Raw genomic sequence first — 27,500 nt, 5'->3', positions numbered from 1 at the left:
TTGTCAGGCTTTTTTTATTACATTGGATGTAGTTTCTCTATTTACTGTGATAACCAATGACAAGGGTGTGACAGCTGTTCAACAGTTTTTAGAGAGCTATACACAGTATAGCAATGAGATAGTTACTCTATTGGTAAATTTATTGAGAACGGTGCTTGAAAACAATATTTTTTTGTTTGGTAACCAGATGTTTAGACAGTGCAATGGCGTAGCTATGGGCACTTCTTGTGCCAATAGCTACGCCAATGCAGTCATGGCAGTTTGGGAGGAGCGTTATATCTTTAAGGGTCCCTTTGGTGAGCATGTTTTGTTTTATCGTAGATTTGTAAACTATGTTTTTATTCTGTGGGAGTTAGATGAGGAATGTTTGTCTAGATTTCTGCTGCATGTTAACAAGTCTACAGATTATTTGCAATTCACACATAAGATATCTTATGAAGGTTTAGATTTTTTAGATGTAGCAGTACTGAGAGACCCGGAAGGGAATGTATATACCAAACAGTATAGGAAGAGTTGTCATGTTAACCATCTTTTACATCGTGACAGTGCACATCCCCCCCATATATTCAGAAATGTTGTGGCAAATCAGGTCATGAGGGCTTCAAGACTAAATGTGAGGGAAGAAGACTTTGAAAGTGAAGTGGATAGAGTTAAAAGCTTCTTGAAAGAAAGAGGGTATGATGATAGGACCTTGTCTGAACAAGTACCTAGAGCTACGTGTAAACGGAGTGATAGAGCCAGACCTTATTTCTCCATGAAGAGACAACCTTCTGAAAGTTCAGATAAGATCTCAACTCAGACTAATCTGAAAGTCTCTTTGAAATACACTTCTGATGTGGATAGGTATATTAACATTATTAGGAAACACTGGCAGGTGTTATTGACGGATAGTGAAGTAGCAGGTATAATTGATGATACTCCTAGGATCAGTTTTAGAAATGATAGATCTATTAAGAGGAGACTTTGCTATCCGAAGGAGGATAGGTCACAAAGTGTTTGCACTGGCACTCAACGGTGTGGGAATTGCAATTGGTGTAGTTACATAGATAGTGGGTCATCATTTACTCACCCTGACCAGGGTAGAAATTACATTTTCAAAGTTTCTGGCACTTGTGATAGTAAACATGTTGTTTACCTTGCTAGTTGCAGGACCTGTGCCAGATTTTATGTTGGCAAGACGGACAGGCACCTTAGGGATCGGATCAGGGAGCATGTTTATAACATCAGGAAACTTAGTACAACTAATGCACTTTCTAAACATGTATCTGGTACAGATGAATCTCATGTTTTTGGTTTTAGAGTGATTGGATTATTACATGAGAGTATTAGATAGGGTGATATGTATAATAGGACTGGGAATCTAGAAGCTATCTGGATTACCAGGTTGAGAAGCACGGAAGGGCATGGTCTTAATGAATGTATTCCCCTGAAACCTAGGTTGAAAATGAGGCCACTAAAATGATTATTTTAAGGGGTTTATTTGTTTATTCTAGTATTTAATACATATTAAATGATGTTTATATTTATATTTATATTCACTGTTTAGGTTTTATTTATGTGTATATATTTTTATATGTATTTCTTATGTTAAGTATTTTTTAAGCAGGAAGTTGAATGTTTTGCATCATGTGATTTGTATTGTGTATATATAGGTGTGTCTCCTGAGTGCTTGATGTACACCTGAGGAAGCTCATTTTGTGAAAGCGCTTGTGTTTTTGCACTAGTAAAGGCCTTGTTGGAATTTTTGCAGCTGTCAGCGTCTCTTTTTCTGTGGTTTATATATATATATATATATATATATATATATATATATATATATATATATATATATATATACAGTAAACTCTCAATTAACTGGCACCAATGGGGATTGGTGGATGCCGGATGAAGGTAGTTTCTGGTTGCTTGAGAGTTGCTGTTAAAAAAGACCTGACAAATACTGTACCCTATACCATACCATACCATAAATACTTTATGGATTTGATTTTAATATTGAAATACAGTAATTAAGCCGCGGTGGTGCAGCGGTAGCGTTGCCGCCTCACAGCAAGAGGTTCTCCTGTTCGATTCTCGGATGGAGAACCTTCTGTGTGGAGTCTGCATGTCCTCCTCGCAGTCGAGTGGCCTTGGAAAGACATGAGTGAATGCGTGTGCCTTCATTGAAGGTTGGGCATCGAGCTGATACCTCGGCACTGTAAAAATCTACTGCCAATCATTAGAGGACCAGAGTTCCACTGTGGCAACCCCTAACCGGGAAAAGCCGAAAGAAGAAGATTGAAATACAGTAATTAAAAGCCTGGCTATAATAATAATATTTTAAACTTATATTTCCGGTAGAAGGCATGGGATGTGGAACGGTTTTCAGTGGCACGCTGAGTGGACTGGAATTGAATAGAGAGAGAGTGAATGCATGTATGAAAGCAGAAACGAAAGTGTGTGAGAGATCGGAGAGATGTATGAAAGCTGACGAGAGTGTGTATGAGAGATTAGAGACAGAATGTGCAGACTGATGCAAACTGAGTGAGTATGGAGCGAGTGTTGAAATTTTAGCAGTTTGACTTGTTTGGTTTGACTTGTTCTCAGGAAGGGGAGAGAGCGAATTTATTTGTATCTTCCTATTTAAAACTCAAACTCTAAAAACGGAAGGTATGTTTCAGGGGGGTGGGGGGGGGACAAAGTGCAATACATAAAAACTGAATTGTTCATACTGTATTTCTTCAATTTTTGTTCTAGTTGCTTGAGTTCCAGTTAACTGAGAGCTTACTGTATGTGTGTATATATATGTATATATATATATATATATATATATATATATATATATATGAATATATAGATAGATATATATATGAATATATAGATAGATATAAATATATATAGATAGATATAGATACAGATATATGTATATATTTATATATATATATAGGTTCATAGGTAGGTACTAAGCTATCTGCCCGAGGGCATTTATAAGCCTAGCCAGAGTGTGTCGGCTTTTGCCGCCCCATTGATTAATTAACTGATCCTCCATCAAGCAGAGCTAATGAAGTGATCCCAGGGGTGTGTATTTTCTGTTACCCATCTACTCGTCAAGGTTTCTCTTGAAGAGTGTTAGTGAGGGGCTCTGCCTGATGTAATTTGGAATTTTGTTGCAAAGCATGGGGAGTCTCTGTGACAGGAATCTATCCCTCCAGCATGTTCTATTTATTGTTGTGGCGAGGTTTAGCTCACTAGAGCGAGTGGCTTGTAGTGATTTGGATTTCTTTAGGTGGAGCATGTCCATCAATTCTGAGTTGGACATGGCTTTGTAAGTCAGGCAGAGATCACCTCTGAGTAAGCAGTATGCCACTGAGTGCAGCCACAGTTTTTTTCAGTTGGGATGCATAGGACATATGTTTGAGGCCAGTAATCCTTTTGGCGAGGTACTTTTGTGGTCTTTCCAGCTGTTGGAAGTGTCTTGTGAGGTACATCCAAAATGGGGCATTGCACTCTATGATGGGTCTAATGAGTGACGAGTAGAGAGGCAATATAACCTCTTTATTTCTAGATTTGAACCCTTTAGTAATTAGATGGGCCACATAGAAGGATTTCCTAACTACTTTGGCAATATGATTGTCAAAGGATGATTGCCAAAGGAGAGATTACTATCTTCCTGGGTCCCCAGATCTCTTATTACCTCTTCTGTATTAAGGGGGCTGCCACCTATGTGGTAATTCGTGGGTGTTTTGTTTTTCTCAAATGGGATGACTATGCATTTTTTGGCATTAGCTTGAGGCCATGAGTTTGACACCAGGTGTCCGTCTCAGTAAGTCCCTTTTGGAGGATGTCCGTGTCAGCCAGAGAGACAATTATGGCTCCCAGTTTGCAGTCATCGGCAAACTTGGTTAGCCATAGTCCTCCTGTGTTTGCCTGTACTTCTGAGAAGTATACGCCGAACAGTAGGGGTCCCAGGACCGAGCCTTGCGGGACACCACTTGTGACTGCTTTAGAGTCGGACCTGGAGCCTGCTATTCTTACCTTGTGAGTTCTGTCTGTAAGCCAGTTGGCAACTCATCTCGTGACGTAGGGGTTTATGTTCAGGCTGGTGAGTTTTTCTGTAATACCAGAGTGGGGAATGGTGTTGAAAGCCCTGGCGAGGTCAAGGTAGGCTGTGTGAACCACCTTTCCCTCGTCTATGGCCTTGGTGACTGTCTCGAAGAATTCAGCCAGGTTTAGTAGGCATGATCTGCCCTTAACAAAGCTGAACTGGGTCAGGTCAAGTGTTTGGAGGTTCCCAATGTCTTTGCTAATGAGTTCCATGATGATGCGCTCCATAGCCTTGCAGACCAGGCTAGTCAGGCTTATGGGGCGATAGTTACCAGGGTCAGTTGTGGCCCCTCCTTTGTGGAGCGGAATAACTGTTGCTGTGTGCCATTCTGCCGTAGCCTGTGGAAAGGCTGAGGTTGAACAGTGTGTTTAGGTGGGGGGTTAGTTCGTTCTGTAGTTCGTGCAAGACGCAGCCCGGGACACCATCTGGCCCCATTGACACTGTGTTTTTGGCTTTTGAAAGGGCTGTTTTCACCTGTGCGTCTGTGATTTTTGGGACACTACACTTTTTCAGTATTGTTGTTGGCCCTTTTGGAGGTGAGAGGGGGGTGAAGTTTGCTCTGAATCTATCTGCCAGGATGTTGGCAATATCAGTAGGTTCAGTATATTTTGTGCTATTTTGCACTAGTTCAGTGCATATCTGCGAGTTGCCACTTAGATTCTTAACATAGCTAAAGAAGGCTTTGTGGTTATCTTTTGAATCCTTGGCTATTTTTCTTTCAAAGTTAACCTTGGATGATTTCATGAGGAACCTTAGTTTCTTACTGATACTGATCAGGGATGTCTTTCCTTCTTGGGATTTGCTTTTTTGTGAACTACTTTCCTCCTCCTATTGTATAGTCTTTTTATTCCAGGGGTCCACCAAACTGGTTTCCTTCTCTTAGAGGAGTGAATCTTGGTTTTGCTATGGATGGCACGATCCATGCATCCTTGTAGGTGCTCATAGAGTGCATTTGTAAAGGTTTCTGCATCTTGGGCAGTGTTATCCTTTAGCGTGGGGGCTGTGAATCTTACCACCTCTGTCTTAAGTAAGGTGAAGTTTTTTTTAGAAAAGTTTTTTACTGTGGTTTTCTTAGTTGGGGGTGGTGGTGGTGTGTGGTTATCCAGAGTGATAAGTTTATGGTCTGCTCTAACCAATGATGGGTTGCCCTCCGGTGTGGAACACCTGTCGCCCATGTTGGTGATGACCAGGTCCAATATGTTTTCACCTCTGGTAGGGGAGTTTACCAGCTGATCCACAGCGTTTGAGTTGATTAATTCCAGGAAGCACTGGGCCTGAGAATTTCTACTCGAGTAGTTTTCCCAGTGAATGGTAGGGTAATTGAAATCGCCCAATGTCAGGGTGTTCGGTAGGACCTTCATGTTTTCCAGTGTTTCCAGAAAGGTGGAGTGGTGGTCCTGGGTCATGGAGGGTGATTTGTAGCAGGCCAAATTTGCATTGCAGATTTGCCCAGTGTTAGTTGCACATGGATGATCTCAGAGGTATCATGCTGCGCCACTAACCTGGAGGTGTTGGTATCCTTGATGAATATGGATACACCCCCCCCCTCCTTTTGTGTTTCTGTCCATGTTCTATGGCTGAAACGTGTGGTATGAGTTGTAGCCTGTTAGTGCTGGGGTGCTCTCTGGAGCCTTGAACCAGGTTTCAGTTACTGCACAGATGTCGACGTTCTCCATACTGAGGAGTGCTTTGAGCGCGTGCATTTTGAGATTTAAACTCCTGGCGTTGAGTAGCATAACCCTCAGTTTTTTGTTAATTGTGCTGTTTATGGAGGTGGGTTTGACTTTTGAGCCTTGCCTAAAAAAGGCACTATGGGGGGAGCAAGAGCCTTGGCCAGTATTCGAAATCCTAGGGGTGACAGGTGCAAGCCGTCTCTTGCGAAGCAACGCGGCTTGTCGACCATGTCGTCCCAGGCTGACAGACACTGAATCCCCTTTGAATGACACCAGAAGCTTAGCCAGTTGTTGAAATTGATCATTTTCTTTTATACTGAGGTATCATTCTTGGTGAGGGCAGGATGCTACTCATGTTCAGGATCATACCAGCCTGGGCTACATGATCAGAGAGCTCTTCCATGTCTCTTTTCATGTAGTCCAGGGAGGTACGTCTCAGGTCATTCACACCAACATGAACAATGACAGAGTCATATTTGTACTTGTTCTGGAGTGACCTGAGTGCTTGTGTTATGTAGCGGATTCTTGCTCCCGACAGGCAGCTAACAGTAACCTTCTGCTTGTCCAGCCTAGTGAGTGGGACGTCAGTGTGCCTGACTATAGAGTCACCTATTACTAGTGTGTTAGGTATGTTATTTTGCCTTAAGGGCTGTGATTGTGCGGCCCACTGATTTTGTGTTTTATGTGTTGTCTGGTTTGTGACGGGAAGTGCAGGTTGTTTGGCTGTCTGCTTTGGAGGTCTTTGATGCTTTTGCAGGTTTTTATTTAGAGCCTCCGAGTATGATTTTGTGTATTTATGTGTATTTTTTGCCAGTGCTGTTTTACTAGGTTTGTGTGCGGCTGGAGTTGTTCCAGTCTTGGGTGGAGACAGCTTAGCTTCCAGTTCGGCTGTATAATTGCATCTCTCACATATCTTAGTGTTTTGTGGTAGGAGGAGAGGGTTGTCTGTGTACATGAGGCAGTTGTAACATTGCCTCTGAATACCCAGATTCACCAGCTGGACTGGAGAGTGCACCTGAAGTTGCCCTTTGGTCATGCCTGAATAGTATGGTGAGCTGCTTAGTCGCTTGGTTGGTGAGGGGTGAATAAAGAGCCTTGCCCTGCTGGGCAGTCAATGTCAGAGTATATTAGTGCTTGCTATTAGGTCTGAGCAAGTGCTTGGCTGTAAGATGCCTTTTTAGTGCTTAGGTTGAGAGTTAGACTAGTTTCAAGGGAAAAACTGAAGAGGAGACTTAGTGGAGCCGGGAATAATTTAACCGTAGCTAACCGGCACTGCCCAGTGCCCAAAACCGTGCAAACATGGTTGTTTCATATACACACACACACACACACACACATATATATATATATATATATATATGTGTGTGTGTGTGTGTGTGTGTGTTTATGTATACGTAAATATGCATGTGTATATATATATATATATATATATATATATATATGTTTACATATATGTTTATAGATGATTATATATATGTATGTGTATGTATATATATATATATATATATATATATATATATATATATATATATATATATGTATTATCTTAAATTGATGTGTATGCAAGTATATATAAATATATGCATAAAAATAAACATTTTATAAATTGCCTGCAAATTACTCTGTCAGAAATACTGGATTACCAAATTGGTGTAAATAAGGAATTCATTTTGTGAGCTGTGATACAGGATCTGAATTGCTTAGACATATTAAGGCCTGAGTTTAATTCTGGTGGTAACCCTAAAAAGCATTTTCTAGAAAATGGATATCAAAGCTTAACCAACTATATTAGAAGTAGTGAATATAGTAATAGAGATAAAAGTCTGAATAGACTAGAGGGGATGAAGACCTTTAACCTTTTTGTTTCTTAAAGAACTTTTACTGAAGGACATTTTGCTACATTTACGTGGAGTGGCCTGTGTTGTCTTGTATGTGCATTGTTCTGGAGGGTCATACGCTATATGAGCCTTTATAGTTTCATTATTGGGTAGATCTCAAACCTTTCACTTAAGTACAGATACTCCTGTGAAATATAATTTCTGTCCAGTCTAGCTCAGTTACTGTATCTTGGGGAATAATGTGTGTTCTGTCAGTGTCTACTACTTTCATGCCAGATGCTCTCAATTTTTGCAGAAATCTTTTTATTTACTGTTTTTTACTTTTTTGTTGATTGGGATGTCCCTAAAGGACTGTCAGATTAAGTGACTTGCTGAGAGTCACACAGAAGAGAAATGAAGGTGGAGGGAATGAAATCTTTTACCTTTAGAATAGGAAGCAGCTCATTGAATCGTACCTTGTAAACAGGAAGCACCTCATTAAGAGTTCAGCACTTTAGTTCTAGGTGCTAACCGCCCGATCTGATGTACTCTCTTGTTATATATTTAGCTCTTTTTTGTAACCCATAAATATTCCCTGCTGAAAGATTATTTCTCAAAAAATTCCCCTAAGATTTATAATAGTTTTAGGACTAAAATAAATACCTGCCATCATAATCTTCCTCCCTTTTCAGTAACCCTGTATTGCCACATATCTTCCATTATTGTCTTCCCCCTGTCTGTCAACATTGGAACCCTTCTCACAATCAGAGTTATTAGTCACCTTTTCCCTTGTCTCTGATATTCTACTGAATGTTCACCTGAATTCCTTTTTTGTGAAATTCAAATGTGTGTCCTGTAACATTGCCATTTACTCCTATGCTTCCTAATATAATTCAACACTCTTTGCTTTTAGTTTGTACCTGTAAGGCCATTTAGATCCTAAAGTAATGTTGATAAATCAGACTTTTTGCTGAAAAAGTATTATTCCCATGTGTTATACATGACTGTTTTTTGAATACAAGATGTCATTCTGTTCTCATGTTGCATTATTCTCATATGTGGGATCCTCCACCTAAGGCGACCCAAATGTCAGGCTCGTATACAAAAGGTTAGCTTTGCTGCTGTAAGGCGAGTGGGATGTCACACTCAGGGACCATAAACCGTGGGAAATGCATGTGAGGTCCACACACACAGACCTCAGAAATTCTCTGCCGCAGTCAAACGTCAGCTCACTCGTTCAGTTCCGCGCTAGTGACTCCAACAAAAATAAGTATCCCGTTGGGGAATCCTTTCTTACTTTTTCTGCTAAGCTTAGGTTGTTTATAGCTTTTGTTTAGTTTTATCTGATTCCATCCTTGTCATCTAGGAAGGGAAAATGTAAGTGTGGTCAACAAATTTTGCACAAAGACAGCCACGACCTCTGCTTGTTTTGCTTAGGGCCATCCCACAACTATAAAGCATGTTCATTCTGCCAGTCGTTTGTTCCAAAAACACTGCACAACTGTCTTGAAGCCCTTAAGCTCTTCATCGAAAACCAGTGTCTGAAACACCTTGCTTTCAATATGGAAACAGAACTGGCCATCTCGGCAGAACCGCCTAAAAAAAAGACCAAGGTAGCTAGGCCCGATACTGCTCCTTTGAGTATGGACGTCCCACCAGCTTCCGGTCTATGGGCTGAGGAACGTCTGATAGGTCCGGTGACTTTGCCGAGTGCTGTTTCAGAAGCCGCCTTTGTTTCTCCTGCCTGCACGGCTGCAGAGGCACCTGCGACATCATTCTCCAATGTCTGGGGGGAACCAGGTTCACTCAAATTGCTACTGTTACCGTCCATCTCCGAGAAAGAGACTTCTTCTACTCCTAGGCTGACATCGGATACTAAGCCTTCGCCCACTCAGCCAGAACCCAAGATTCCTTCTCTGAAAAAGAAACAGAAGACAAAGCATCTGTCTTCCCCTGCACAAGATTTGCCTGACTGGCAGGTATTCTCACAGTCCCTTTTTCAGACCTTCTTGGCCCTGCTGTCTACTGCTTCACAAACTCCTGCCCTTCCAACCTTGAGCCCCAGGCTTGCTTCTGCTGGCCCTATGCCACTGGCACATACTCGAGATGAAAATTTATTCCTTTTCTTTTTGAATCCCTCCCATATACCTCACAGCTGGCTTTCCCCTTGTAATACTGTTCTCCTGATGAGGATTTTTTGGAAGGGGATACCCCACCTGAGGACATAACCTTTGGGGAGACCATCTCCAAAATGAGGGAATATTTTAAATGGGATTCTGCTCAAATGACAGAGGTGCAGAAAAAAATACTACGAGCTTCTGCAGATGGACTCTTCCTCATCCTCTGCTATTCCTCTTGTAATACCAGAATACTTGGACGCCTTTGACCCTGCTTCCAAAACTCCAGAATCCCAACCACTGGCCCCAAAAAGACCAGACAGGATCTACAAAGTTCCTGATGACTTTAAATTCCTCACTAAACCACATGGCAGACCCAGTTGTGGTTGCTGTCTCAGCAGACAATCCAGGCAGCTTCCCTCTTCTTCCCTACTGCCATCATATAAAGGCAGTAAGGTGATGGACAGATTAGGAAAGAAGATTTACACCTCTTCAACCCTGGCCTTTAGAGCCATCAGTTACCAAACTCATATGGTCAAGTTTGTCTTAGATCTGGTCTCCCAGGCCTCACACCTGCTCTCCTCTATGCCAGGTTCTCCAACCAAACCTCAAGTTGCTTCTAAACTATCTTTAGCTGCTCAAGTTGTCAGGCATTCTATTAAATACAGCTACAATGCTGCTGAAACATCAGCTAGGTCAGCTGCATTAGCTTCAGTTCTACATAGGTACTCCAGGCTCAGGCTACAGCCTTTGCCAGATGATTTCAAAAACAAAATCATGAATGCCCGTCTTGACAACAAGTTCCTTTTTGAAAGCAGTCAGCAGAACTTTTTAAAAATATGCAAGAGAAAAGCAAGGATCTGCAGGATCTCAATAATCTCTTTGTATCCCCAGTCCCTAAATTTCATAGGAACTACCCAGCCAAGCCAAGTTTTGTCAAAATGGCCTCTGCACCCTCTTCCCCTTCCAAGAAAAGGTGCCAGGAAACCTCCATTATCCAGGGCTAGCTCTTGTCACACTACTCCAAGACAGCTGTTTCATAACAGGCCTAACAATGAGTGACTGGCAAAACATCCTTCTTCATCTCCCTCTTTCTGCCCACCTCTGTCACTGTCTCCCCCGTTGCAACAAATCACCTCAGACACCTGGGTTCTTTCAGTTGTGGAAAAAGGTTATTTCATGACTTGGCAGGAAAAACCTTCTCCAAAAGGTATTCCCCTCCCTCCCTCTGCAGACTGGCCATACAAGCATGGGAATTGGCAACTCAATCCAGTGTAACACTGCAGACAGTGTACATCCCATCACAGAACAATGATTAGACAGATGCCCTCAGCAGATCATTGTCTCACAATCAGGAATAGATGTTACAAAGAGATGTCTTCCTGGACATAGTCCACCAGTGGGGCACACCATAAATAAATCTGTTTGCATCCCCTCAGAACAGACAACTACAGCTATTCTACTCAAGGTTCCCCTCCCCACAAGCTTGTAAAGTGGACGTCTTCACAATTTCCTGAAAGGGGATGTTTCTTGTATTCATTTCCCCCTTCCCTCTAATGCAGAAGGTCCTTCTGAAAATTCAGCAAGATAAGACAAAAATCTTGCTGATGGCCCCCTATTGGCCAAGGCAGCATTGGTCCCCCTTCTTTTGTCACTAGCCAAGTGCAGTCACCACAGGTTGCCTCACAAGGTCGACCTCATCACCCAACAGAAGGGGTCTGTCATCCACCCACACCTGCAAACCCTCATTCTTACCCTTTGGGCGATAAACTTCTCATCCCTTTCAGACACCTTTACTCAGAGGATGTTTATTTGCCGTGCAGGAGGCCAGGAAACCTACTACTAGGAGATCCTATTTATCCAAATGGAAAATGTTCTCTACTTGGTGTCCTCAGAAGCTACTAGACCCCATTCAGTTGGACATACCTCTACTTTTTTCCTGTGTGTGTGAACTCCTAAAATCTGAACTTTCATATTCTTCAGTGAAAATCCATTTGTAAGCTATCTTAGCCTGTTTACTTCTCGATGCACCGCTATTATCCAGATTAGAGGTGAGGCTCTTTCTCAAGCTGGTCCTGCACATCAGACCACCAAGGAAACACATCCCTCTACCTTGTGGCTTGAATTTCATTCTGCAGAAACTTACTACTTCCCCCTTTGAACCACCAGCTTCCGCCACAGTAAAGCTGTGTACCTAGAAAACTGTTCTGCTTGTAGCCCTAACGTCAGTCAGAAGCGTCTCAGAGTTACAAGTACTCGTAGTTATTCCACCTTAACTCATTTTTCATAAGGATAGGGTCTCTCTTTGCACTCACCCATCCTTCATGCCTAAAGTGGTCAGTGAACTTTCCCTTTTCCAGTCTATTCATTTACCCACCTTCTTTCCTTCACCCAGAATGACAGTGAGAGAGTGCTCCATTTCCTAGGTGTTCGCAAGCAACTTGGGTTCTATCTGGATAAGACTAAGGATATCAGAAACTCCAACCAGCTCTTTGTATGGTTTCACCGCAGGGCCCTGGGGAAAGCTGTATCCAAACAGACTATATCTTCCTGGAGTTCCAAAACTATATCCTTCCATGGAAGACAGTTAACCCACACAGTGAAAGCCCACTCTACCATAGTTGTGGCCTCCCCAGGGGCTTTCCTTGAAGGCCTAGATACAGCTACCATCCTAGAGGAAGCTACATGGTTCTCATTCCACACTTTTACTAAACATTATAAATTGGATAGCATCCCCATAGCTAAGGAAGGATTTGCCAAAGCCATCCTCTATGGATTCTTGGAGACTGCAACTTCTTCATCCACCCATATCACTGATTAAGTTTCAGTACTCTCCCACATATGAGAATACTGCAACATGAGAATAGAAGGACATAGAATAGTTGTGTAAAATCTTACCATAACCATAGATGTCCTTCTCTTCCTTGTTGCAGTATTCCTATCCCTCCCTCCTACCTCCTAAGACCTTTTCCCTTAACTGGATGTCATCCTTTCAGTTGGCCTTAGACTATTGTCCGACTGGACATTCAGTTCTAAGGTCTGTGCGTCCGGACATCACATTTGTGTCCCACAGTTTAGATGCTTTGTCTTCCGTTTCCTTTTCAGAGAATAAGTCTTGGGTCCTGGCTGATTGGGTGAAGGCCTTGTATCCGATGTCAGCCTAGGAGTAGAAGTGCCTTTCTTGGAAACGGATGGTAACAGTGGCTATTTGGGTGAACCTGGTCCGTCCCCCCCGACATTGGAGGCCGACGTCGCAGGTACTTCCTCGGACGTGCAGGCCGGGTAAACAAGGGTGGCTTCTGAAACAGCATCTGATGAAGCTACCGGACCATCTGAAGTAGTTAACTTCATTTGTGCAGCAACCTTTGGGAATCTGATCCGACCTCGGATCCGAGCTGGCAGTTTTCAACAGCTTTAGATCCGAGCTCCAAGCTCCTCCCCTACCCATAATCCCCTGTCAACCGTGACTGACCTCAGATCTAGTTTGCCGCGATTTCATTCAGCAGTTTGATCCAGAGTTTCCAGGCATTCTCGTTCTCTTTGTGAGAAAAATTTTAACTTGTATACAACTTTTCTTTAATATTGGTGTGAGAGTGCATTTTAGCTCCCCTTTTTAGTCTAAACTCTCTTAGTTTATTTTATTTCTAGTTATCCTCCCCCTTCCTTCGTGGTTCCGTCAGTTGTGTGTGTGTGTTTGGGACCTAGTGTGTGTGAGTTACTTTCTTGAGTATGTCTGAGGCCCCAAAGATAATGTTTTCTAAGTGCACTGAGTGTGGCCATAAGCTGTCCCCAGCGGAGGGCCACACTCTGTGTGTATTGTGCCTTGGGGTTGAACACCTGTCCACATTATTGTACCATTTGTGCAGCGTTCAACCCCAGGGCACTCAAGGACCGGAGGTCTAAGCTGATTCTGGCGGGTCTTCTGCCCCCGGACTCGGCTTCTACCTCCGGTCCTTCCGTGGCTCCCGCTGCGGCTGCCACTCCTGCTTTCCTCCCCCTGGCCGGGACTCAACCTCCCGCCTTAGACTCAGAGGAGAGGGAGGCCAGGAAAGAAAGGAGGAGGGAGAAGCACCACAAGCGGTGGGCCGAGGCCACCGCTTCGGGGCCCCCCCTGGCTAAGCGGTCTTCTCCCTCCAGGTCTTCTGGTTCTCCTCCTCCTCGGATCCGGTCCCCGTGCTTTTCACCGGGTCCTGAGGAGGAGACCACCCAATCTCCTTCGAGGTCATCAAGGCGACACTCCCGCCCCGCCTCGGTGGCCTCGTCGAGATCCACGAGAAGTCTCACAGATGCAGATTTGGACCGGATGATGAGAAGATTCCTCCAGGCCCAACTGCAGATGGGAGTGCTCCTGCCCCCCCCACTCCGGGGGGGGAGCTCGACCCCCTTCTTTGCCCCGATAGCTCCTTCTCCGTCCCGTTTCCCGGGTTCAGCGTTTTCGGAGCTGGGCAGCCTTGGAGCCGGGGGTGTGTCGGCGCCAATAGTCTTGGGTACTTTGGCGCTGACACTTCCCTCGAGTATGTCGGGTCCATTTTCTTAGGATCTGAGCTCTCGGAGCCAAGGGCTGAGCTTCGGATCCGGCGGTATCGGTATGCCTTCGGCTCCATCTGGGTCAGAGCATGCTGGTCCATCGGATCCGATCGCTTCGGCGCCGGCCCCGATCCGTCCGTCAGATCCGAGGGAGAGTCTGCTTTCGGATCCCAGAGAGAGCAGCTCTCCCTCGGCATTCATCGTGGTGGAGAGGGTTCTGTCGAGGGATTCCAGGCCCCCGACCCTTGCCACGGCTCCACCTTGCACTCCTTCTCAGTTGGGCCCGGCATCCATCACCCGGCCCCAGGGACAGCCAGCTTTGACGTCCCAGGTAGTTCCAGTGGAACAAGACGTTGCTGGTGAGACCTCCTCGGACAGCCCCCCCCTCCCCCCGAGGAGGTCCCTCACAAGCGAAGGTGCAAGAGGAGGCACCTGGACTCCCCCGAGTCCTTGACTGAGGACACGGATTTGGAGGAAGGGGAAGGCTCCCCAGGATCACCCCCGAAGATGTCTCGTTTGGTGACATCATGGAGATGCTCAGAATAAAGGGGGGTGGTCTGCACCAAAGCCTACCTCGGACGAATACGTGTTCCTGGAGGCGTTTGAAGCAGGCCTGTCTACCTCTTGGGTGTCTCCTCCGGCTGACCCCCTGATGGACTTGATCACTACCAGGGCGTGGAAGGAGCCGGACACTGTGGAGCCAGTCCCCAAGCGCCCGGACAAGATCCTTAGCCCACACTCTGACAAGCCCCACTGGAGTAAGGGTCCCCCTTTAGATGCCATGTTGGTGGCAGCGGCCACCAAGAGGGAACTTGCTCAGGAGAGTGCCTCGGTTCATCCCCCGAGCAAGGAGTCTCGGTCGATGGACCACCTAGGGAAGCGGGTGTTTAGTTCGGCTACCTTCTCTGTGAGGTCGCTGAACTACATGGCACATGTGCTCCGACTGCAGCGGGAACTTATCAAAGAGTACACTGCATCGTTCCCCGAGTCCATGTCGGCAGAGGACAAACAATTGCACTCCACCCGGATGGCCACTCTACGACCCATATCTAACACCTCTATGTGGCTTCTGTCTCCTGCCACGGAAGGAGACGCTAGAGCCGGCAGAGCGGGCCTCGTTATGAGGTATCAGGCCTGGCTCCGGCACTGTGATTTCGCGGAGCCCTTTAAGGCGTCGTTCGCTAATGCCCCTTTTGATGGTTCTGCCCTCTTCGGCAAAACCGTGCGAGATACCTTGGTCCAGAGCAAAAAGGATGGGAAGACGTTGTCTGCTGTCGGAGTCCGCTTCTCTGCTCCCCAGAGGTCCTTTTGTAAGAACCAAAAGGGACAGAAGAAGATGTGGTTCCGGAAGTTGCAACAGTCCTGTCCCACTCCGGACTCCCAGCCCTTCTGTGGCAGAGGAGGGCAGGGTGGATGCCACCCTAGAGGCAGAGGGGGCCCGCGAACTTTGGATCCAGAGAACCTTTCTCGGACCAACCCACGCAACACCCCCGAGGGGTTGCCCGACTGCTCCACTTTGGAGGCAGTCGAGGGGCGTTTCTCGAAGCACCCAGCAGCTTGGGAGTCCATCACAACAGACCGCTGGGTGCTTTGCATCATATCCAGAGGATACCAAATTCCCTTTTCTCGTTACCCACGCAGCCCCAGATACCTCCCCGATGTCGCACCCGAGCAGAGGGGAGGCCGCAGCAATGGAAATCCAACATTTGCTGGAAAAAAGAGCCATCCAACATGTCCCCAGACCAGTGCGGGTGCGGGTTTTACTCCAGGTTCTTCTTGGTGCCAAAAAGGACGGGGGACTTAAGACCGATCCTCGACCTCTCTTCCCTGAACCTATCAGTAACCAAAAAGAAGTTCCGCATGATCACTCTTCAGTCTATTCTCCCCCTTTTGCGGGAGAACGATTGGATGTGCTCTATAGACCACAAGGATGCATACTACCATATTCTGATGGACAGGCGATCCAGGAGGTTCCTCCGCTTCCGGCTGGGAGCCAGTCATTTCCAATTCAGGGTCCTCCCCTTTGGTCTCACCACAGCCCCCAGGGTGTTCACCAAAGTGTTAGCAGTGATAGCAGCCCACCTGAGGCTCCAGGGAATTCAGGTCTTCCCGTACCTGGACAACTGGCTCCTGACCGTCCCCGACAAACTACTTTCTTTGTCTAGCTCCCCGGCTGGGGATCACTATCAACATAGAGAAGTAGTCTCTTTCTCCGACTCGGACTATAGACTTCATAGGGGCCAGATTGGACACAAACAAGCTCCTAGTTTTCTTGACCACAGACCGGCTACTATCCCTGAGGCTACATGTGCAGGCCATTCTGCAATCTCCAGCTCCCCCGGTGGAATTGGTCCTGAGGGATCTTGGCTCGATGGCGGCAGCGATCAACCTATTGCCAATGGCACGTTTGAACATGAGGGTCTTACAATGGACCCTCCAGGTCCAGTGGTCCTTTCTTCACTACCCTCTGAGCCATCCCGTTCCCCTCAGCAGGGCCTGCAAGAGGGCCCTCCTATGGTGGTTCCAATCTCCGGACCTTCAGCAAGGATGCCCCTTTTCTATGACCCCTCCACTAGCCACGGTGACCACGGACGCCTCTCGCCTCGGGTGGGGAGGGCATTGTTCGGGCAGGACAGTCCAAGGCATGTGGGCAAGCACTTCAGGACCTTCTTCCTGTAGGAACGATTGCAATTCAGATGGACAACATGTCGGTTGTCTGGTACATCAATAAGGGAATAACTGTGGACATTTTCCATTCAGCTGGGATAAAGCTGATGCTTAGACCTTGATAGAAAATAATACCCAATGGTGTTGCTAGTTCTTACTGGAGCCCATGTAGGAATCAGCCTGAAATGTTCTCAGGTCCTGTAGATGCTGTATTTTTGGCCTTAGAGTGGGCATTTATGACCTCCTCTTCAGAGCTGCAAGGTAGGGGACAGGTGATAGGGATATTATTGAGTACGTGTGTCAGGGACAGGAGAATGAAGTTTTCACAAAACCTGTCAGCCAAAGGGTTGGCCATGTCCACATGCTCAGTATATGTGGTATTATTAACTAGCAGTTTGGTACTCATCTGGGCCTTTCCTTTTGGTTGCAGATGCAGCTAAAGAATGCCTTATGGTTGTACTTAGTTGTAGAAGCTAATTTGGATTGGTAGTTTGCTTTGGAGGACTTCACAAGAAGTCTTATTTGCTTGTTTAAGCTGATGAGGGAGTGTTTCCAGTTTAGGGCTCGCTCCCTCTTACTCTTAGGTAGCAATTTCTTCCTCTTATTGTAAAGCCTGTTAATGGCAGTTGTCAGCCAGGCAGATTTCCTCTTCCATGAGGAACTTGTTTTAGTCCTATCAGATATGTCAGAGTCATTGCAGTTATACATGGTGTTTGTATAAAGCATTGGTGTAGAACTTGTCATAGTTGCCAGTTTCATCTGAGGGGGGAGGTGCAGTGAAGCTGTTTATATCATCCCGTAAGAGGTTATAACCTGCTTTGGAGAAGTTTTTTAGTTTAGTTGCTGCTTGTGGGGGTTTAGGTGTGATAGTTCAAATGAGACTGATTTGTGGTTAAATCTAGCCAGGGAAGACCTCACAATGGAGGTGCTGCACTGGTCCCCATATTGGTAAGCACCATATCCAGGATGTTGGCACCCCTTGTGGGGGTGTCAACCAGCTGGTCCAGGGCATTGGAGTTAAGAAATTTGAAGAACCTTTGGGCAAATGAGCATGACTGCATTCCTCTCAACCTCTTATAGCTAGAAATCTGGGCAAAGCTTTAAATAAAATTGGGACAAACGCCCAAAAATAGGAACATTTTTTAAATATTGCTCTTAGAAACTTAGACAGTTGATAGAATAATAGGTTTTGCATTAGCATGATTTTTCTGAAGGGTATGAAGTCTAAAACTCCAATGTCTGTCGTTATTTTCTATCTACAGTCTTTAATAATTTGCCACTAATTTGCCAGAAAAAACATTATTTTATAAAAGACGGACCAAACATATGAGGGAAAAATCTGGACATTCTGCAAAACTCTGTACAGTTCAGAGGTATGATAATTTACCCAGTCAGTGGATGGGTAGTTAATGCCACCCAAAGCCATGGTGCTCAGCTGTATCTTGATAGACTCAAGTAGATCCAAATAGGCAGAGTGGGGGTCCTGTAGCTGGCAATGACTCCAGTAGGTGTCCTACCAACAGTTAATTATACCTGAAGTATCTCCAGGGAATCGTACAGTTTAACCAATCTGGAGGTATATTTTTCTTTAATGAATATTGATACACAGCCTCCTTTAGTTTTCACACTTTCAGTTTCTGGCTTGGGTGCTCTCCACAGCCTTGAACCAGGTCTCCGTGACTGTACAAATGTCTGCATCTTCCAAGGTGAGGACTGCTTCCAGTGAGTGCAGTTTCAGGTTAAGACACGTATCATTTAGCAGCATAACCCTGAGGTTGTTTTTAGATGGAGTTTTTACATCGGGAATTTTGACCTTGAGACACTGCCTAAAAAGGCACATTGCTCACATCTACATTTTCATCATATAGATAACTAATACCATTTGATGTATTGTTACAGTCCACTTTACAATTGTCCACAAAAATAGATTCTTATTGCATCAATCAAAAGGAAATCTGATAACTGCATCATACATTTCTGTAAAAATCTGTCCAATTGCACCAAACTCTTTTAATGCTGAGTTTTCCTAAATTGGTAACTTTTACTGGTTTCTTTGTAAGAATGTCTCAGTTTCCATACTGAGAGATCTCTAATCAACTTAATAGTCAATGTGCAACCATTTTGGAAGTACACTTAACACCAAGATTTTTTGACCTTGTAGCTGTTGTTGGGGGGGGGGGGGGGGGGGGTTATGCTGCCATTTTACTGAACCGGGTTCACTTCATCAGGTTTTGCTGAAGTTAAAGATGTAGCAGTAGTATACAAGTTGGACACATACAAGTCCTGTTTCATTTGCAAAAAGAATGAGTCATGCTATGGTACTGTCGTACTTAGAACCTTATTTCGATCCTCTCTCTGTAATAGCTATGGGTCATACAACAGTATTGCAGAACAAGGTACACATTCTGTCTCTGTGAATGCTGTCTTTTTGGTGTATATTAACCCCTTGGCCACATCACTCAGAATGGCTTTTTTGTTATAGTGCAGCTTTGCAACAAGACTGACTACTGCACTATAAGGCATAGTTTGCCAGCATTGCTAGGCCTGTGTATCACATAATGGTAGCCAGTTCCCACACCAGTGCTGATATTCCACACTCTTTTGAATCACCGAAGTCTATTCACACAAATGTTAATGTGCAGTGTTAGTAAGCATCAGTGCAACATGGGAGCCGGGCCCACTGATTGTATCCTTCCTATACCATCCAGATTACTTTTTTCCTTGTTTCTCCCCACTTTTTCTTATAATTCATCTTTTTCCTAAATCCTTTCAACACACCCTAGCTGACCAAGACTGCAGTATAATAACTTTGGAGGAAATTGCATTAAGATAGGGGTCTAGAGGATCCCAGAAACCATGGGGTTTTAATGCTGTGAGGTGTACTTTAGAGCTTTCTTCCAACCTTCTGTTTCATTGATAGCTTGAACAAAAATCAGGACTAAGAAAAAGCATTCATTCTTGCATGTTTTCATTCAAGGAAGAAACAAGTTGACAAAAATGTAATTCCCAGTACACAGAGAAGACATATGTTTGTAATGGAAACATAAATAGCATATCTGGGTGTCTACCTCCCTCCCTACCCCCTTCCCAAAAATGTAATCAACTTATTTATGTCCCTGTGGTGTCAAATTGGGATGAAGGTGAAGGAACAAATGGCTTCCTTCACACACCAGGTTGTTGCTGTCCTACATATACACAGTATTCCTCCTCATTCCATAGCCCCAAAAGACTGCTCTCTTCTGTGTATTGCTCAGATGTAAGTGAAACAAAGAGAACAAATACAACACAGTAAACTGTTTCAGCTCGTTGCTGCTAGACATATAAAATAGTATTTCTGCTTAGCCATACTCATAAGATAGCTACTATATACATGTCTGCTGCTTGTGAATAAAGTAAAAAAATCTTCAGTAATATATTCAGATTCATTGCTCCTAGACAGTAGACTCTATCTAGACAAATATTACTGACCACATTGCCCCCAGTCCCCACAAAGCTATAGAATCATTATTTTATAGGTCTGAGGTTTAATTGTAAGGAAAATAAAAGAAAGAAAGACCAGTTTTCCCCTACCCCTCACACAATGTATATAGACCTTCTTTTTTATGTCTCTGAGGTTTAATTGTGATGAAAATTAAAGAGATAATGACCACACAGTCCCTAGTCCCCCACACAAGCTACAGTCAGAGTAGATGTGTGTACTGAGCCTGTATAATCTACTTATACAGCCTGTGATATGGGGACCATTATGCCCCTAGAACCTGTGAGGGTTCAGATGTTCTTTGATTAATTTCATGAAATATTTTTGAAAGATAATGATGGCCTTAATTTTCTTTGTTTCCTCACTGTTCCCCAGCCCCAGAAGAATTATATCCATATACCTGCTAATGTATGTGTGCACAGATAAAAATCTGTGATAGTATTTTCATGCACACATGCATATACACAGACTGCCCCTGATGAGCCAGATCTGTCACAAGCTGCATTAATTTTCACAGACACATACTGACACTGCTCCCCAACAAAATAGATCCATCACAAACTGCAGTCATTTTTCACACAATATCTTGACATTGGCCAGACTCTAATCTGATACAAGATGCACCCTTAAACATACACATAACATGCCATAAAAATCACATTTACCTACAGGCAAATAGGAGGAACACCAGTTCACCTGTAGTATCTTTGGTGTCTTACAGGAAACCAGAGCATCTAGATAAACTCAGACATCAGGGAGCACACAGACTCCACATTGAAGGAGCAACAGGCAAAAGCTCAACTAAAGAGCCAAAATTTGTGAGATGACAGTCCTACTTGCTTCATCACTGTGCTGTTGAGAGTTAATTTCTACATCCTTTCCATACTACCAAATACAGCAACTTACTGTGTACAGTGGTAATGTCCGACTGTGATGGAAAAGGATGGGAATTATGGCCAACTTAAATAAACTGCACTCAACATGCACACAAGCATAAGGCATGGTGAAGATAGTGCTGAACTGATTTCGGTGTGTGGCACTGCTCTTGCTAGTCCAAATCAGTTGCTGTTTAATGGTGATCAAACAGCAGGATGTACCATTTTTTGTCCATAGACTGCAAAACTGCCTATGAATTACAGCCACTTTATTGTGACAGTTCAGATAGCTTATTTTGACTAAATATTAGCCGCATTAAACTATTCTTTCTTCCTACACACAGATGCACACTGGTTCTGCAGTGTCAAATTAATGATTGCTTAACTTGATCATGACAATAGTTTAGGTCATTTTCATCTGCAAGCAGCTCCCATGCTCAACAGTAATAACCACATTGTTGACTGTATACATCTCATTTGCCTGATTATGGTAAAGAAATAATTTTGGCCACAATAATATATTTTAGGTTTGCTTCATGCAAAAACAGTAAAACCTTCCAGCCTTCACAAAAACACACAGTAGTCCTGCAAAGCTAGATTGATGACCGTTTAAAACTGAGCAAGCGATGAAAGCATCAGTTACTTTCATCCATATTAAGTCCACCACTCAGCAGTCGGTCACTTTTTGATGGTGTACACCTCAAATGTCTAATTGTGATAAAACATAATTGTAGAATACACTAATATACTGCAGTTGTAACATGAACAGTATGCACATTAAATTAATGTAACTTGCTTCATAAGTATCACATTAGTCCTGCAATCTGCAAAGCCAGAATAATGAACTAATGACGATACTCTGTTATTTTCATCTGAAGACCCCCAAACCCAACAGTTATAGCTACTTTGCGTGTGCACATCTGTGATGTCCAGCTGTAGTGATGTAAAAAAAAAAATCAGTGAAGTAAAATAAAGGGAGTCAGTACCTTATTTCATCACTTTTTCACGTAAGCTCACAGTTGCTCAACAAGGTACTGTAAAATTAGCCCTGCACAAATTTCATACCTCTCAACTGTCCCTGATTTTGACTCAAATTTTAGCTCTGTCCCTCTTAATCCCTCCGAAAACTAGTGACTTTTGGAGGAAAGGTGGTGAATTACACTTAATGAATGATGACAATAATTAAGAGTTATAGACTTCTTTTACTTCAGAAAATGTGTATTAATTCATATGCTCTGATTCTGTCAATGTTTCAAGTTAATAGCACTAATATTTTAAGTGTCCCTGATTTTTTCTTGACTTGTCCCTGATTCTGTTAAAATTTGTCCACAATTGGTTGAGAGGTCCCTGCTACAAAACTATCCATTGCTTACATCTGGTTGCCTGCAAGATTACAACAAAAAACATTACTTATTCATGTGCTGGCCATTGCTGCTTGATTCTTTCACACTGCAGCATTTAAAAAAAAAAGTCTACCATCTTTCTACTTCTTGCCACTCTGCAATTATTTTTGGGATGGCAAGTAGCAGAAAGTCTAGAAATTGATGGCTGAGGTGTATAGCACCTCCCTGTAAGGCACGTCAGCTGATTCTGCTTGGAACAATAGAGGTGCTATGGGCCATTTATTTATTGTATTTTTTATTGTATTTTATTGTGTAGACTTGTGTACATGACATGCACAGGCAGTCTCAGCATATAGAATTCTGGTGGTAAACTTGAAAGGATCTGCATATGCCTCCCATACCTGTGACTGAACTGAGACTCGTTCAGATAAACCGTAACTCTTCTAGTACCCAGAATGCTGATCATTATTGTTTTCTTCCAGTGATCAATTAGTGATGTTCTTTTTACTTCACTGTTAATACCTATTAAATGACTTTTGTAGTTCTCATCTCTGCTTATTCTTAGGCCTTTTTTTCTTGCCTTTTGGTTAGCTGCAACTTATTTTTGGTTTCTGCATTATGCAGCTGATATGTCACATAGACTTTTCCTTTGGCATTACCCTTAACATAATACAGAACTGAAGAGCTGGGTAAAGTTTGTATTTATGTGATATGACATGTAATCACATTTGTACAATAAAGCTTTGATAATAATAGTTTTATTTTTTTTTTCTTTTATTTATGTTTTTATCTTCTGCTTTATTTTCCTTATTGTTCTCAAATAATATTGTTCTTCATAACCGCTGTATTACTGATTAGATTATGACGTTTAGAAATGAATAAAAATAAAGATAATTGTGTATTCTGCACTGTTGTCTTGCAGTATCCTGAAAATAATTTTTTACTGTAGTAATTACATAGGCCTTACAATACCAGAGGTCCACTTTTAGGTTGACTCGGTACTCTAAAGAATGCTAAGTATTCTTATGCTTTATAATCGTATGCCTTGTAAGTAGTTTAGAATGCAACTTCATCTTGGGTACTTATAGAGTTAACTGCTTATATACATAAATGTGTAAAAGTTGCAAATAGTGTGTATACTAATTTTTACTTTTCCTGTTGTGTAGTGTAATTTTTTTTTATTCAGAGTTTTTGCTCCCTTAGAGCCATAGTCATGACCAGAAAGGGTCAGTTGATCAGTCCACCAAAACAGGTCATCAGAAATGTATAAATAAATGATTTAGAATAATATGAATTATTTAGTGAACGTCTTATGATGTAAAAATGCATGTACTTGAGATTTAAAACTAAATGTGCTGCTCTTTCCTTATAACTGCTGTGCATTATTGCTTTTGCTGACTTTGGTAGACAAAGTTCAGGACAGGAAAACTCCATGATAGACCACTAAGTTTCCTAGTTAGAATTTGAGAGATTGCAGTTACCTATAAGAATGTAACTGTTTTCCAAGTGTCCAAGTGTACTGTAACACTGACAAGATGGCACAGCTTATTTTTCTTTGTGTTTGTTCACCTTCAGTATTGAACTCGAAAAGAATAAGAATGAATGGATGGACCCACTAAATCTTCGACTGTTGACCTGGGTAAATGACAGCACATTCATGGCAGTAGGCTATGCAGCAAATGTTTCTCAGTCCATTATTTACCAGCTGGGGATATCTACAGAAGAAGGGAAAGAGAATGCAGAAATTGGAATTCGGTAAGAACAGTGTCATAAAGTTTGGGCATTGGGTAAAATGGAGGTAGTTGCTGTATGTACACTGTTTTGGAAAGACTATTATTATAATACTGTGGCAGTTATCATTTTATTATGTCAAATCATACAGTGTAGCACAAGGTCTTGTGCACTGCTTTCCTACCAGCTTGAGGATCTTTTAAGTGTTGCATCCTTTATCAGAATGAGATAGCAGACAATAGAAATCTTTGGACTGCAAAGCCCCAGCAAGGTTCCATTGCATTCTCCCTTGTGTTGTCTTTCATGCATACGCTCTCACTCACTCACTCCACTCTTGCTCTTTACTCACTCACTGTCACACTTACTCTCTTTCACTCACTCACTCACTCACACTCACTGTCTCACACACACACTCACTCACTCTCTCATACACTCACTCACTCTCTCCCTCCTTCCCCGTCCCCCCCCTCTCTCTCTCTCCCACCTCTGTCTCTCACTCTGTCCCACCCTAACTCTCTCTCACTCTCTCCTTCCTTCACTCTTTCCCTCCCTCACTCTCACTTTCTCACTGTCACTCTCTCTCTCATTCACTGTCTCTGAATCATTCATTGTCTCCCTCACTCATTCTGTCCCTCACTCCCTCACTGTCTCACTTGCTCACTATCTCACTTGCTCACTATCTCACTCACTCGCTTACTCTCGCTTACTTTCTCGCTCACTCTCACTCGCTCTCTGTCTCGCTCACTCTCACTCGCTCTCTGTCTCGCTCACTCTCACTCGCTCTCTGTCTCGCTCACTCTCACTCGCTCTCTGTCTCGCTCACTCTCACTCGCTCACTGTCTCACTCACTCTCACTCGCTCACTGTCTCACTCACTCTCACTCGCTCACTGTCTCACTCACTCTCACTCGCTCACTCTCACTCGCTCACTGTCTTGCTCACTCTCACTCATTCACTGTCTCGCTCACTCTTACTCGCTCACTGTCTCTCACTCGCTTACTTTCTTGCTCACTCTCACTTGCTCACTGTCTCAGTCACTCACTGGCTCTCTCTCTCTCTCTCTCTCTCACTGTTTCTCTCTCTCACTCTCTGTCTCACTCACACTTTCACTTGTTGTCTAGGAAATACTGTCTTGTACTTGCATTAGCATTTCTTCTGAACCATGATCATCATCTTCTTATTCTTCTTCTTTCGGCTTTTTCTGGTTAGTGGTCACCACAGCGGAACAACGGTCCACAGAACTATTGGTAGTGGAGTTTTATGGTTTCAAGTTTTCAGCCCCAGTGCCCAGTCTTCCACAGAAGGCACACATACACACGCACACACTCACACCAATGGCCAGTTTAGAGTGTCCAGTCCACCTACAGGTCTTCTGAACCATGATAACTTGTGTAAAAACTGGAATTGTATAAGTGCATTCTTACTTAAGCATATTACTTATGTGTGTGTTTATTGTACTAGATATTCATATGTACAATTGAGCTTTCTTTCTAGTACTCTGCAGAAAATGGAATCTTTGCCCAATTGAAATAGCCCGTTTAAAAAATGGAAATAAAACTGTCATTAATGACTGCCATGCTATAAAGTTAGACGTGTTATATAAAAAATCATTAACTTCAGGTAAAAGATCTCATTTAATCAGAGTGACACACGTTTTCCTGACACTGAAATTGATTGGCAGAAGAATTCTTAGCTCCCATCATTGAAGTATTTTTTTTCAGATGATGTAGCCTTAGAGTTAGAAATACAGTGATGGGGTTTGTAGGTGGTATGACTGACTTCACGGTCTTGCATTGTGCCATCTAGTTTGGCATCACATTGTCTGGATATGTATGCATATAAGAGGGTGAGTGGGGTGTCTGTGTATATGCATATATGTATGTATACTTGTTATGCATATACATACATTAACATGAATGTGTGTATATATGTATGTGCAATATAATACATTGAACTGCTTGCAATAGAGTTTCACTAGACTTGCTTTTGGTAAGAAATCTGGCAATGCGTGTGGTTGACTAAGACTGAATAACTCATCAAATAAACTATATATATATATATATATATATATATATATATATATAGAGTGTGTATGTGTGTTTGTATATGGGTGCAGGACCAATACTTGAGCAGCCGTTTCACTGAATGTGAAACGGCCAGGCATACTTACGCAAAAGTCCTTTTCACCGAAGAAGCACTTTCGCGTAAGTATGCCTGTTGCGGAGATCGCACTACAGTGGGGATAAGAGAAAATTCCCTTTTCTCTACTGTAGTGCGACCTCGGAGTGAGAATATAAAAGTAGGGGGGTGGGGGGTGCAGGGGGGCTTGCCCCCCTCCAAAAACATAAATGTAATATTTATTTTTTTTTTTAAAACACTTTAACGAAAGCGCTTTTCCGGTGAAAGCGCTTTCATTAAAGTGTCTTTGGTGATAGTGGATTCGGACTGTTGAAATTTCGTTCAGCAGTCCTACATCCGTGTATATATATATATATATATATATATATATATATATATATATATATATATGTGTGTGTGTGTATATATAGAGATATATAGTGTGTGTGTGTATATATAGAGATATATAGTGTGTGTGTGTGTGTGTGTATATATAGAGATATAGATATGTGTGTGTGTGTGTGTGTGTGTGTGTGTGTGTGTGTGTGTGTGTATATATATATATATATATATATATATATCTATATCTATATATGTGTATGTGTGTGTGTGTGTGTATATATATATATATATGTGTGTGTGTGTATATATATATATATATATATATATATATATATGTGTGTGTGTGTGTGTGTGTGTGTGTATATATATATATATATATATATATATATATGTGTGTGTGTGTGTGTGTGTGTGTGTGTGTGTATATATATATATATATATATATAGGTTCATAGGTTCATACTAGGCTATCTGCCCTAGGGCATTTATAAGCCTAGCCAGAATGTGTTTGGCTTTCGCCACCCATTTTAAATTTATTTTGCTATGCCCTTTTTCGAGGTTAGTATACTGTGCCTCTGTCTAACAGTGACACAGAAGTGATACCCGGGGTAAACCTACGATCTCCCATCCACTCATCAAGATTCCTCTTGAAGAGAGTCATTGAGGGACTCTGCCTAACCTGGACTGGGATTTTATTCCAGAGTGAAGGGAGCCTCTGGGTTATGAATCTGT

General features: G+C 43.0%; 1 protein-coding gene across 1 annotated transcript in view; it reads left to right on the top strand.

Moving 5' to 3' along the window:
- ELP1 (elongator acetyltransferase complex subunit 1) overlaps nucleotides 1-27,500 on the top strand; it is a 1,639,125-nt gene that overhangs the window by 606,375 nt on the left and 1,005,250 nt on the right. The window contains exon 14 of the mRNA XM_044060975.1: nucleotides 24,154-24,333. Coding sequence (XP_043916910.1) covers nucleotides 24,154-24,333 — 180 coding nt within the window. The remainder of the gene's footprint in view (nucleotides 1-24,153; nucleotides 24,334-27,500) is intronic.

The sequence above is a fragment of the Protopterus annectens genome, chromosome 2.part0 (genome assembly GCF_019279795.1).
Source record: "Protopterus annectens isolate FY-2018-M chromosome 2.part0, PAN1.0, whole genome shotgun sequence".
Taxonomy (NCBI): domain Eukaryota; kingdom Metazoa; phylum Chordata; order Ceratodontiformes; family Protopteridae; genus Protopterus; species Protopterus annectens.
This window is presented reverse-complemented; position numbering and strand designations above follow the sequence as displayed.